This window comes from Anastrepha obliqua, chromosome 3, assembly GCF_027943255.1.
Source record: "Anastrepha obliqua isolate idAnaObli1 chromosome 3, idAnaObli1_1.0, whole genome shotgun sequence".
NCBI lineage: Eukaryota > Metazoa > Arthropoda > Insecta > Diptera > Tephritidae > Anastrepha > Anastrepha obliqua.
The window spans coordinates 67,540,071-67,554,852 of record NC_072894.1 but is presented as its reverse complement, the minus strand read 5'-3'; the positions used below and the strand labels follow the sequence as shown (position 1 = coordinate 67,554,852).

The 14,782-nt window shown below is 36.1% G+C and overlaps 1 protein-coding gene across 2 annotated transcripts; it reads right to left on the bottom strand.

Annotated features, from left to right (window-relative positions):
• Positions 1 to 4,691: 4,691 nt before the first annotated feature.
• Positions 4,692 to 5,611, bottom strand: LOC129242337 (serine protease 1-like). Of its 2 annotated transcripts, XM_054878925.1 has the most exons (3): positions 5,558 to 5,611; positions 5,322 to 5,476; positions 4,692 to 5,256 (listed from the first exon to the last, which is right to left on the bottom strand). In XM_054878925.1, exons 1-3 carry the CDS (start codon positions 5,609 to 5,611, stop codon positions 4,692 to 4,694), a joined length of 774 nt encoding a protein of 257 aa, XP_054734900.1. The 2 variants fall into 2 exon arrangements, with proteins under 2 accessions (XP_054734900.1, XP_054734899.1); XM_054878924.1 differs by having other exon boundaries at positions 5,322 to 5,611.
• Between the last annotated feature and the right edge of the window lie 9,171 nt (positions 5,612 to 14,782).

Genomic DNA, 14,782 nt, shown 5'->3' with positions numbered 1-14,782 from the left:
TATGTCTTTTTGAGAGGAGTGTTTTTTTTTCTGCTTATACGGCCAAACAGCTGGGCTTCGTTAAGTCGCCTTCCTACAAGCTTTCTGGACACCAGTAAACCAGATTCTTGGTTTATTTCAAGCAATCTGCTTTGCTCTTGCGTATTATAGCTCTATCCACATTAGCATCAGTTTTTCGCGGCCTTGGTTTTCATTCCGTTTTTTTTTTTTGCTTAGATAGGATGAGTCTTCCATAACTAAATTAAGAGCATTATAAACCATTTTCCGAGACCCCATCATCATTTTACCTATTTCTGCATAGCTTTTTCCGTTTTGAATCATACGGTATATAAGAGCTCTTTTTTCCGACGTGCAATGTTTTCCACGTCCCATTTTTAGTAATTACTTTAAAATTTTGTTTAAGAAACAAAAAATTATGCTAAAAATCGCTGAAACAATATTAAAGTTTTACTCTCCACTGCACAAGTTAAAATGTGCTATTTTTGTGTCCACTTCAAAACATCAATAAGCATAAATAAAATAGAACGCAAAAAATACATCAAAAAAAACGGTAAATTCCTTGCGTAAATGTAAGCTTAATACCGGTAATAAAGGTAAACAAACAAATGTATGTATTTGATGAACGCAGAGTTCGTACTAAAAACGTAATTTAACATATAAATTCACATTTGTGCTATTTCTCTGTCCATGGCTGTATATACTCGTACATATATTTAAATTTTATACTCCAGCAGGCAATCAATGTTTGCGATATTGACATGCTGCAAAACACTATTGCCACCATTTAATATTGTATTATTTATTCCATTATTTTTATTTTTTTATTTTCGCAATAGGTTTCAAACTGTTTTATGGTGACTCGTTAGCTTCTGGTCGATCCTGGCGGTCAACTACGATGATTTCAGTGATTTTATCGACATTTTCAATATTATCGTTATTTTCTTTAACATTAAAAATGTCTAAACGGCATCCATTCACAATATCAACGGTCTGGCTTGCGATTACGCCTTTATCAAAGAAAAACTGAAATTTTCTCTCTGTTATCTTCTATTGTTAACACCCTGTAACTCGCTACTAAAATGACACCTAGATAACAAGCATAAATTATTCGATGGAAACTTTACGAGATTTCAATCACTACATTCATCTACCGAGAAAATAATGGATTTTTTTCCGCCCAAACAATATTAAAATGCATGCGAACCCAATACAAATACCCTGTGAAAGCTGCGTTTCAAATCGGTTTGGGTTATTGTATTTGTATTAGATGATGTTTGTGCTTAAACGCACTAGAGTCGGCATATCCAAAGGTTAGCTGCGGTGGAAATTTTGTATCGAAGTTGCTTAAGCTGCTTGAGAACTGCTGATAATAGCAAACTGTGTTGACATTTCTCTTCAGTAAGGTTTGGCAATTGTCATAAATGGTTTAAACCCAGAACAATGCTTCGAATTGTGGAAATTTACTTTGAAAAAAAGGCCGTAATGTCGACTCGTCGTCGTACTCAACTTGTTGGCCTTTCTCATTCGACTACGTGGAATATTTTACGTAAGGATCTTGGCCTACGTGCCTACAAAATACAGCTCGTGCAAGACTTGAAGCTAAATGACCACGGTTTGTGGCTCATTTTTGCTAATTGCGCTCATTTAGATTTATAATTCTGATTTATTGGAAAAGTAGTCAAAAATTGGACTAATCGAATGAAACATGTAACTCATAACAGCGTCGGACATATGTACATATGCTGGATATCATTAAAAAAAAAAAAAAAAGCCATGAAATTATCTACCAGATTATGAAACTAAGCTAAAAACAAACATTCATTCCAGCAATGTTTCTTTGTGGTATTATCATTTAAAATTCTCAAACTTAAAAAAACACCAGATACATATGTACATACATATATTCATAGACATGCATACATACCCTGCGATGAAAAATACTAAATTTTAACCAGAATACTACCAGCTAACTTTTCAGCTCAACCAGTTTGTCGTGGTAGCAAGTGGCTTGATAAAGGAATGAAATGTCAATTGTCCGGCCATACATTTGGAAAATACCATACCATACCAGGTTTTTAAAATAATCAATTTTAGACCAATTGAAATATAAAAACAGGATGTTTTCCATTTCATTCCATTCCAACATTTAAAACATTGTATTTCATATCAAACGTATATACAGAAATTTTCCCTAAAAATAAATGAGACTTCCTTCAGATAAACAATAAAAAATTGTTTACACTATTAGTAAATCCTAAAAAAATTAAAACTAATTATTTATTAAAAAAAACGAATAAAGAAATAAAATTTTAAGTATTCACTTTAGGAGTATAAATAAAATTATGCTAGTTAAATTTCAGATTAATTTTTATGCGCCCGGAAACCAAATACATATTCACATTAACCCTGATATTATGTAATTTGTATGTTTCTTGGGGTCTAATCTGTGAAAGGTAGACTTAATACAATATTTTACAGTCTGCATTTTTTGTTCCTTATTGTGATCGAAAATAAAACACCCCATCATAGAACAGCTATCCGGCACTAACTATTCATTCATTCTAATGAAGTCTTTTGTAGAGTTTGAATTCTTGTAAACCAATAACCTCGAGACAAATTGATCACTTTATTACCGGTATTATTCTAATCAATGAATACTGCTCAACTGCTTCACCACGCATTCTAAGACATCCTCCAGATACACTTTTGCCCTGCTCTTAACCCCCTTTTTGCAGAAATGAAGAGATGTAATGTCCTTAACAAACACTCCCCACCAAATCATTACGGAGGTTGGATAGTGGCCACGCTGAACCCTTGGAACAAAATTTTTTTTTCTCGTTAGAAGTTTAAGCATAGATTTTGTCGTTGTGCTTATTAAAAACTTCTTCAACAGTGAAAATTTTCTCATCTGTGGAAAGAATATTTTCATGGCCGTGGAGCGCGTGCCACCGAAGAAGCTGCTTGGATATGTAGAGTCAAAAGCTGACTAGTTGAGCGACGGGAGGCTTTCATGCGGAGATCAACTCTAAGTAGACTCGACATGGATCTGGTCGATGCATTCATTTCCCTGACCATGATTTTCTGCTTTCTAAGGGGATTTCTGCGAATTCTTTCTCGAACGTCTTTTATGGCTGCACTCGTTCGAACCACGCGAGGACGATCAGTTCATTTCTGTGACAGACAGACGTTTGGGAAGAACGATTGATCGTGCGGTAAACAAAGATTTTTTAAGTAATTCGTAAATCTAACTTGCACTCTTCCCACATTCATATATTACAATCGTGCAATGCGATTTTCCTTAGCTCCCCACTCCATTGTTAATAAGCGAAATTTGCCCCGAAGCTGAGTATAGTTAATGAGAAGACAATGCATTCGAACAACTTTCTTCTGGGAATTTGTGCTCGCCGTATGCATTGTAAAATTTGTCACAAAATGTATGGCAAGTCTAAAATCGGTTGAAAGTGTTTATAAAGCAGAGTGAAATGTAAACAAAACGAAAAATATCAGAAACACTACGCCACCAACTTTTTTCTCAAATACGATTACAAATACAAGGTTTGCCAATTACGTAATCTTTAGTAATTGATTCATGGCGTTTATTGAAAAAGTGAACCGAGTGTGTATCAGTCGTTTGCTATGTTCCCACGATCAATACTCAGACAGCAATTAGGATTTCCTTTGTCGGTACACATCCGTTATCGCAACACATATTGTGATTGTAGGTAAAGCAGTTTCGCAAGTGCCTAAAAATATGCATCCTAAAGCTAAATGCTTAAATTAACTGGTGAAGCCCACGTTAATTCATCATAAAGAGTTATATGATGATTTGGTTAGTATTCCGGGTAATTGAACTTCATGTAATGAAAAATACAGTAATACCTGGATATAGGTGGATGATGGAATTTTTATATGTGGTACTTTAAATTTAGATGATCACTCTTTCACAACTCGACTGCTTTGTTGAGAGGCATCAACTGAAGTTCCCTATAATCTCTTTTAAATATCAGATATTCAATTTTTGCTAGACCCCGCAACATAGTAAATAAATAGTTTGAGTTCGAATTTGGGAGATCCGAGTGTACGACTATGAGAAGAGTACAAAAGACATTGGTTTATATAGCCTCCAGATCCGGAGCTCCGAATAACATTTTTGTACGGGTTGACAGAAGACATTCAGTACTTCCTAGGCGACTGCTTTAAACTTCGAAGAACGCACCTCCAATTTTGAGAATCTGGACCATTTTGGCACAGTTTTTTTGTTGAAAAGGTTTAGATTCGCTAATGAAACGGGACGGTTCAAAGATTATTTGATATAGTAATAGAGAAAGCTTTTCCATACGCCACAATGGGCCTCTGATGTCGCCAAAAGAATTTTCTTTAAAAACAGCCCATCTAAATTAGTGGTTAATTCATTAAATAAAATCCGGTATTGACGTGCTTATATAAAAAAAAGATAATAGCTTTTGAAAGAGGAAGCAAAGCAAGCAGCGAAAGAAAGCTTAGGCAAATTTAAAATATGTTTAAGGATTAAACTGGCGTTTTTTTCATACCAATGAATATTTTTAGTTTGTAACCACTTTAAGGCCAATATTCTTATAAATTGTAGATTCCCATCACTAACTCATTCATTTTATTAAAGTAAATACGTAGCCTCAGTTGAATTTCTCAAATGCATCAATACTTAATTCGATTTAGTATGAAACTCCTGTATGTTCCTTGATCCATTTTAAGTACTTGGTCAAACGAGTGAATGTGATTGGATAGCCCAACTCGCAGCCAATGCTTGCCCCGAACGAGGTTAAACCAACTTGAATCATAGACGATTCCAATACTAATGGACCACCAGAATCACCGTTGCAGGTGGACTGACCACTAGGCGTCGCAACACAAATGATGGACGATCGCACAAAGGAACTTCCATAGGACTTAGCGCACAATGAATTCGAAAAGACTTCTAAGGTGGCAAACATCAAATGTTTGGTGACTGAGTTGCTAGAATCAGAAGTGCGACCCCAACCAGATGCAACAACTCGCTCACCAATATAGGTTGAGTAGGAATTGGCGATGGAGGGTAGCTGGACCGCACTAATTTTACTTGTATAAGGTGTATAGGGGATTTTGATGAGTGAAATGTCATTTCTCAGGGTTCTTCTGTTCCAGCTAGAATGAATGATAACATCGGCTTTGGTAACTGTGTGTGTAAATTCGGGAGATGTGCGTTCAGTAGCGCCCAAATAAACTGTAATTTCAGGGATACTGTTGAGAGAATATATTTTGAAAATTAATTTTTGATACATAAAAAATATACAGAGTTGTCGTACCTGTCAATGCAGTGCGCAGCTGTCAAGACGTACGTGTTCGAAATCAAAGAACCACCACACCAGGCCGAGGAGACAGCATTCGATTTCAGTAGAAGACCAACTTGGTAGGGAAATTGACCAGCAGTAGCCTTTTCCCCATTAGTAATCCGTCCATTCGGTTCGATATTATTAGTTGATTCAACGATATTGGCTAACACTGGCGATTCAATGTGGTGCGGGGTGAGTTCCACTACGCTGAAGGCGTGTGCAGCGCCAGCAATGCATAAGGCGAAAATGCTCAGAAGCTTCATAACTGCAACACAAATTTTAAACGAATAATTTTTATCCACGTGGTATCGGGTTTTATATACTCAAAGACTTCTACATATGAACGGTCCAAGCGATAAATGACAGATACTGCAAATTATAGTTAACAAGTAAGGAAGGCTAAGTTCGCTCCGCCAAGTAAAATTTAATTCTTGCTGGCTTTTCATTTTTGGAAACAAACAAGCTCATATGCAATGGGAATTATAGCTTGTCGCATTAGGAACGGAAATTTAGTATTAACATTTTAAACGTGATGCACTACAAGTAGCACTTGCCGCCAGAGCCAGACATTTGCAGAGAAAGTGCTCAACAGTCTCTTTCACTGCAGGATCCCCACAGCTTCTGCAATAGGGGTTGTACGGAATTCCCTGCGTCTCCGGATGAGTACCGATTACCCAGTGACAATGAGTTTGGAAATTTAATGGCGGGGAATTCCCATCACCTCAAGCGTTCTGTTTCTATCGTCTTGAGGCTATAGTGTTTTTGAAATAGCACACGATGGGACAGACTTCCATCCGTCTTGCGCTTTTTTTAGAAAGAAATTGTGCAGTTTCCCTTTAACAACGGTCAAGGGGACACTGATGTCCGAGAAGGGGACAATTGTAATCAGAACTCAGATAAAGGAAATATTTCCTGAACTTTCGAGACGTTTGAGTTTCTTTTTGAGTTTACCAGAAGAGAGTTGCAATAAGGCGACGACAGGGCTTTGATTGCAGGTTGTCTATCACAAAAAAATATTAGTGTCTCCCTCCCAACAGCGATCCCTAAAGCTGCTCGTTTCCGGCAGTTTAAAGGAGACTGAAATATTGGCTGATTTAGGGATAACCACCGCTCCCATTCCAGATTCCATCTTTGATCCGTCATTGAAAACAGAGATACCTATATCCGAGTCGACTCTCCCATAGCATAACCCTCAAAACCCAGTTTGCGGATGGGGAGATCAGTGCGAAATACAGAGAAGGAATGTCGGATTAAATTAGAAGAGATGCAATACGTGTAGAAAGTTAGGGCAAGTTTTATTAAATGATCATCGATAAGAACGATTTTCCACAAAATGTTTTCCAAAATTTCATCTCCTCGTCTATTTTGGGACTTATGAAATTTGAATAGTTTTGCTGTACTTACTTTAACAGATATATCATTTTTGTTTTTTTTTTTCTTTTTTGAATCTACTCCATCGCCAACCTACTTTGGATATGGAGTAATATTTATATTAGGTTTCATTCAAATAAATAAATTTTTGTCAGAGTTTCCGTGCTCACGGGCAGGCGCGCGGAAATACATGACTACGTCGACTCCTTTGCATCATTCTGATTATTTTGATACAAATATGTCTATATCTCACTCGATTCCTTTATGATGTTACATATCACCCTTTTATGAACAAAATTATAATACCCTGCGGCACAAGTGCGCGGGTATAAAAATCTACAGTAGAATAAGGAGAATGAAAACGCGCTGTGCGAGTTTGTGTCTATTATCTGTTCACAAAGGTATCTATTATTACTTTTTCAATTGTGATGGTGTGTATGTCCGGTGAACATATACAGGGTGCATACGATATTTGAAAACAAGCGTATATATACTTATAACTTACCGAAATCATAATTTTTCTTTTTGGTATTTTTCAGATAAGACATGCGGGACTACAACTTAACTCAAGAAATGAAGAGACAAACAGTTATCGTCGCCATACGAGTATGTGCAAATCGCACCGATTTATGATAGAATTCTCTAATTTTCTTAAGTACACTCGTTCACGTGCGCCGTGAGTTAAAAACATCAGACGGCGGTCCAGAATCTTTTGCAAAACGCAAACAATTTGAAGTACTTATTCAACAGGTTAAAGCGATTATTGACGAGAGCTTAATGTTTCTGAGGATCTTATTCGCCGAGTTATCCATGAAAATCTCCGTTATAAATCCTACGTTATGAGCAGAAGATTGTGTCTGAGCAAACACGACGATAGCGACTTATCTGATCAAAACCACTTCTAAACAAAATTAAGCATCCTGAAGCGCCTGAGATGTTATGGCTTTTTTTAACGAATGACAGATACAAAATTACATACAGAGAGATGACTTCTTTACCAAACGATTTGGAGCGAATTCTGCTGCATATATCGAGATTCTAAAGACAGTAGTGAAACCACAGATTGATAGTGTACGCACAGCCCACAGCACGCAGCCCAAACATTTCAGAACGGCTCTGGTGTTTGGCACAAAGCGATGACGACACAAAATTGGATGGCTTAAAATTTCCATGACCACATATCACCGAAATTATGGCCGCCTAACTCCCCAGACCTAAATCCCCTGGATTACTACGTATGGGATGTCGTTGAGCGTGAAACCAATTAGTATCCTCATACCACCATTTCATCTCTGAAGGCTGCAATTAATACCGTTATGGTCTATATGAATAAGGAACATTTCATTCGAGCATGCAATCGTTTCCAGGCCCAGATCGAGGAGATTATTGCAATGGAAATTTTGTTGAATAATTTTATAGATCTACGAGTATAAGCTAATTTTTTGTAAAAAATTCATGCAACTTCATTTAATGTTGTTCAAAATCAAAGCAATGAGTTTTACTCTCAAGTTGTCCTCAAATACCCTACGCACCCTGTAATGCATGCTCTGCGCTTTTTGGGAAACACTTATTGGGTATATTAAAATTTAATCAGGCGGTTTGAAAATAAATAACTTTTAATTAAGAGATGTCGATATTGGCCCTCCTATGCGGATAGATAATTTACGATTATAAAATTCAGTTGAAGTTTCAGACAAAGGCAAATAGAATTTTTTAGACGTATAGAACTTTTGATTTTAGTGACTATCAAACTGGCTTTCTAGGTAGATAAATACGTGTTATTGACTTCTTTCTTTAAGATAGCGTATTTTAAAATATATAAATTCCTCAATAATCAAAAATCGTCCAAACTTTCCATTAGGGCTACACTTTAGTTGGGTGGCAGGCGAAGAGAGTTTGGGCGTGGCACATCCTACCACCACCACCTGGAAGGACATCGACCAAGATGTCTAATTATCAAACTCCTAACCTGATAGGGTCCCTATAAACCCTATTATTTTGCAGAAAAACATCCACAACTCCGCGAAAAGCATTTCATGTTTCGGCATTATTCAAGCAATCTTTAAACTCTACGTATCTACGCAACCTCCTGATATGCGGACCAATAAATACAGGGTGGGCCATATAGCGTTTGCTTTTTGAACCACCTATTTTTTTGAGAATGGTAACACAAATGGCATAATTTACTTAAAGGTTTGACATTTACGAAATGGGACGCTATACGATTGAACAAAATTGGGAAATATTTTATTAACCTATTTCCAAAGTGGTGAGTCTTCTTCTTCTTTTCTGATTTTCACATCGGTGGCTATGTCAATAAGCAAAATTGTCGGATTTGGGGCTCAGAAAATCCACGCGTTATTGTAGAGAAGCAAATGCATTCACAACGAGTCACTGTTTGGTGCGGTTTTTGGTCTGGCGGCATCATCGGGCCATTTTTTTTTCGAAAATGAGCGAGGAGCCGCGGTTACAGTAAATGGCGAGCGTTACCGTGACATGCGCAACGACTTTTTGTTTCCAAAAATTGAAGAGGATGACATGGACAACATTTGGTTTCAACAGGACGGTGCAACTTGTTACACTGCCAAAGTTACACTCGAACTTTTGGCTACCGTTTTTCCGAAATTCCGATATCAATTGGCCGCCTCGGAGCTGTGATTTAGGCCCGTTGGACTATTTTTTGTGGGGAGCCGTTAAGGACAAATGCTATGCGAACCCTCCAGAGACGATTGATGCTTTAAAACACGAAATCGAAGTTGCCATTCATGAAATTGGAGCCCAAACAATCGAAAATGTGCTTAAAAATTGGGTTGATCGAATGGCCTACTGTAAAGCCAGTCGTGGCAGTCATTTGAAGGATATTAGTCTTTATTCATAAATGACAATGTTCAATCTTCAAAATAAAAAAAAAAAGTTTGAAAAAACATTGATTAATTTTTTTTTATAGCCGATTCAAAAAGCAAATTTCACATGGCCCACCACCCTATACAAGCATAGCGGAGACAAGGGTTAATGCGAATGACTTGCAATCTTCAAATCACCAAATATTATTTTTGATTAGATATTTTTGGCACGCTTACATCGTGTCGCAAGAAGTAAACTGTTATTAAAAAATGACTGATAATTTTTGGTAGCAGTAGTGAATGCGCGCAATCTTTTCAAGTGGACTGGAAATTATATACCAAAAAAATTATATGGAAGATAATATTTTTATAACTACGCCGCAGTAAATCACACCACTTTAGAACTAGTCCCTTAGGGACAGTATCGGTTACCGCTATATGTACCTCACGCAGCGTCTTCAATTGTATTTTGTTACGCGGCGTTATCTTAAAGTGTGGCAATCGGCCCACTCTGCTGAACTTCGGATGTGTCATGATCACAATGGGTTTCGAACCCAGGCTATGGCGGCCTAAGCTTTGCAAAAAAATTATCACATGCACATCATCAAGAGAGTTTCATTGATGCAAATTGTAATTCTCTAAACAAAAAATTATTTGAAATTGAAGCAGTATTTATCAATATTTTCAATCAAATGATTAGCTTGTACTAAAGCTGTGAAAGTACTTAGTTAAAGTTGGTGTTGGTTTCTAAGTTTGGTTTTAATTAAATTCTGCAGTGCCAAAATATGTTCAACGAACGCTGATAAATGGGGCAACGACAATGTGTCTTAAACGATTCGCTAATTATATCGGATTACTAACAGATCGAGCGCGTTTTTTTTATCAACTTTTTAATATACATAATGGGTTGCTCATTACGATATACATAAGAATCAGGTCAGTCCATAAGTTCGTGCGTATTTTACCCATAATTTCACTTTTGTATGATTTTTGCACACAAAACTAGTGATTTTAATCACGGATAGAAGCACGTCTTGTTAAAAAATAAAATGGAATCTTTGAACGCGTATAAGAGGCATATTTTGTATTTTTTTATAAAAGTGGTAAAAATGCAACAACTGCTGCTGCAGAAATAAACACTGCTCACGGAGAGGATGCCGTGAGTGTAAGGACTGCGCAAAAGTGGTTTTCAAAATTCCGAAGTGGTAACTGCGACATGGAGGATGCCCCGCGCGCTGGTCGTCCTGAAGTCTTTAACTCCGACGTCTTCCTCGAACTCGTGGAAACTGAGCCAAATTTGACAGTCGATATGATAGCTTAGAGGTTAAATTCATCGCATGGAACAGTTCACAGGCACCTGGTTCAGTTGGGAAAGGTTTCAAGGCTGGGATAATGGGTTCCGCATAGACTTTCTGTCGCCAACCTTCAGCAGAGAGTGAATGCGTGTTCTCAGCTCCTGCAACGGCTTGAAAATGAAAGGTTTTTGAACCGTATCGTTACTGGTGATGAAAAATGGGTCCTTTACAATAATCCTGTTCGCAAACGCCAATGGTTAGGTAAAGATGAAACACCAGAACCGACCCCTATAATATTCTCCTGTGTAATGGTGGGATATGGCCGGTATTGTTTATTATGAACTTCTGGAACCACACGATAATTGCTGATTATTATACCCATCAACTATCAAACCTGAATGAGGCACTTAAAAAAAATCGACCGTCTTTAGTGAATAGACGCAGCCACCATACTCTCCGGATATTGCACATTGTGATTATCACCTTTTCCGTGGACTTCAATCCCATATGAGTAGCAAGAACTACTCCTCAAAAGAAGTTATAAAAAGGGATATCGAAGCGTATTTTGGCTCCAAGGACAACAAATTTTTTGAGCAGGGAATTAAAAATTTGCCTAAACGTTGGGAAGACATTGTAAATAATAAAGGAAAATATATTATTGATTAATAAATACTTTAAACATCGTTTTTATTAATTTTCAAACCATCTTTAAAAAACGCACGATTTTATGGACTGGCCTGATATATGCGGGACATCGCGACTAACTGTTAATGAGTTACCGCGGACAAAAATTAGAGCATTCGCGTAAAAAATGTCAGCATGAAATGCCAACATTTTTAAAATATTTATTATAAGATATTTTAATAATTTGTTTTTCTGTTAAAGTCATTGACGAGCAGCAGCATAACTATCAAAAAGATCAAATAAACAACCTGAGTAACAACTAATGTTCGAACAAATAAGCAAATTAAAGCTACAAAAGCACAAAGAAACATTTCATTGATTTATACATAACACTGTGCGACAGTGATTTTATACTTTTATGGAGACCTAGTACAACTTGTAGGTATAGTAAAACTAAGAAAAATGGTATAGGAGAAATTTCCAATACACCCCCAAAATCTCGTTTTATGGCCATAAAACCGTTTTTCAGTAGGTAGATGTGAAGAATCACTCCTAACTTTGCCAATTTGCATCCGATTTCGAATTTGTTTTTTTAGTTCGAAAGAACAAAAACACGCCTTTTTGACAATGTGTTGACAATTTTTCTGAAATGACAACTGACGAGACTGTAGACGGAAGTATTTGGAATTTTTTTATTTTTTCTATATTTTTTCAACTTTGACATAATTTTTACGATATTATCCGATATTGAGGATTTTTTTAGTACACTACTGTTATAGTGAATTTAATTTTGCGTCGAATGAGTTATATTTGACTGTAATTGAATTAAAATTAATATAGTTGTGTGAGTTTTAAGATTTTATTTTTTTTTTACTAATTTGGTATGTACGCATCGAAGCATGAAAATGATAACAAGTGCCATTATAAACACATAATATTTATTGGAGTGTTGTGCAGTGCAGCACTGTAAGGTATAGTGCGGTGCGGTACGGTGCAGTACACAACGGAACTGGTTCCAAATTTAAAAATGCATTGGAAACGGCCCTTTGGAGTTTAAAATGGTACGGTACATTTGTCATTCTCTTCATCAGTTTTGAATACTTCTCTGTAAGAAATTCGTTCATCATCATTCATCTAAAGTCGTCATCAACTAAATTCCATTGTTTAAATCGAGAAGCGAGCGTTTCAGATTGTCTTCCCGATAGAAGTAAATCACGAGAAAGATCCTGAAAATCTGAATTTGATACAATGTGTCGTTCTGAAGACTTAGAACCAGACGGAAAGTACTCTTCATCATCAGGTTTATTGTTATCAGTTTGATCATCATCAGCAATGAGTTGAACTTCCTTCAGTTCCTGCAGTTGAGTCAATCATATCGTCCAAGACTACGGGGTTCTTAACAGTTGCAACATCAGCATACTTTATGTGCTTTCCAGCTTTATAATGATGACCGTTTACGTCGGTTTTATAAAAATAACAATCATCTGGTTTATGATAAGGCTGATGATGCCACATCATCGGAGAATATTGAGAAATTCGACTTTTCTGGCAACGTTTTCATTTACATCTCTTGAATTTCAATGAAACAAACAATAAAACTTTGACGTTTTAATAAGGTTAAATTATAATAACAAACTTCTTTTGTTAATCAATGTACAGTGTGAACTTTGGTACACTTGGGAGCTTTTTCATATTTCTATTGAAAAAACAAATGTGTGATAATATGTCAGATATTTTCGTATGTTTTAACCAGTTCTGTTGTATGCAGTACAGTACATATATACTCCAATAAATATTACGTATCTATAATAACGCATCAAAACACGTCCTTATTCCCATTTAGCGTAAGTTATACTTACATACCAAATTAGTAAAAACAAAAATAAAATCTTAAAACTCACACAACTCTATTAATTTTAATTCAATTACAGTCAAATATAGCTCATTCGACGCAAAATTAAATTTATTATACTATAACAGTAGTGTACTAAAAAAAATCCTCAATATCGGATAATATCGTAAAAATTATGTCAAAGTTGAAAAATAGAGAAAAAATAAAAAAATTCCAAATACTTCCGTCTACAGTCTCGTCAGTTGTCATTTCAGAAAAATTGTCAACACACTGTCAAAAAGGCTTGTTTTTGTTCTTTCGATCTAAAAAACCAAATTCGAAATCGAATGGAAATTGGCGAAGTTAGGAGTGATCCTTCACATCAACCTACTGAAAAACGGTTTTATGGCCATAAAACGAGATTTTGGGGGTGTATTGGAAGTTTCTCCTATACCATTTTGTTTAGTTTTTCTATAGCCACAAGTTGTGCTAGGTCTCCATACAAGTATATTTAATTTTTTTTTTTTGTCACACAGTGTAATAAACTAGTACGTTAAAAAATTTAAAATAAAAATATGATTTTCATGAAAACAACCACAAAACATTTATTTTTATTTGCCGCGCAAACACGTCACTGCCGTTTAGTATGCACTTTTCCCCCTTTCTTACGATTTTATCTGGTTTGTGTTTTTTCATATCCAATGATAAATGTCCTGGTGAATTGAATTTAGATGTGCGAGTCCTTTGTGTCGAAGTTGATGCTCCCGGGTGTAACGGGTACTTACTTCTACGGGCAACTTCTGTTATAAAACTACGAACAACTTCTAATACCTTTTTTTTATATGTAATGCTTTGATTTTTTGGTGTAAGTATAAGTATATTGTGGTCTAGATATGCGTTAAAAAGAGCACAATTTAGTAAGTACATAAGGGCACGCTTAGTCCAATAAAGTGGTCAGAGTGGAAATATCTCTCAACCAGAAAATCATTAAGATTAACGGCAAAATATTTGTTGCTTCCCCATTTACCGCATGTTGCAAGAAAGTAAATGGTTGTTGCTTGAAATTGTACCTAAACTCCCATATTTAGTAAGCATTAAAGTTATTTCGAGGGGAGAATGGTGTAAGTATGGAGCTGCATACCTAAATCAAGTAATTAAAAATTAACTGGGCTGATAAAGATTGTTTTTAACCGCTTACTGTAAACGAATCCTTTCGTCTGCCTGTGCATTGAATAATTCAAGCAGAGTTTTGAACATTTGGGTTGCTTGATAAGAAGCGTGTAAGTCTTACAATATTCCGAAACGACATTGACGGCATTGTGTATAATGACGTATAATGGCATTCTTGGAACTACAAGATAATAAACATTGTTCGTTATTAGAAGTCCGATAAGTGTGCTTATTTGATACGTAATAGGATTTATGATCATATTTTATAAGCTTTTAAAATTAAGCTGAATAGCAGACTAA

Coding starts and splice junctions, on each gene's coding strand:
- LOC129242337 (XM_054878924.1), bottom strand. CDS start 5,611: ATGAAGCTTCTGAGCATTTTCGCCTTATGCATTGCTGGCGCTGCACAC. Junction 5,257..5,321: donor GCTGCGCACTGCATTGACAG/GTACGACAACTC, acceptor TTCTCTCAACAG/TATCCCTGAAATTACAGTTT.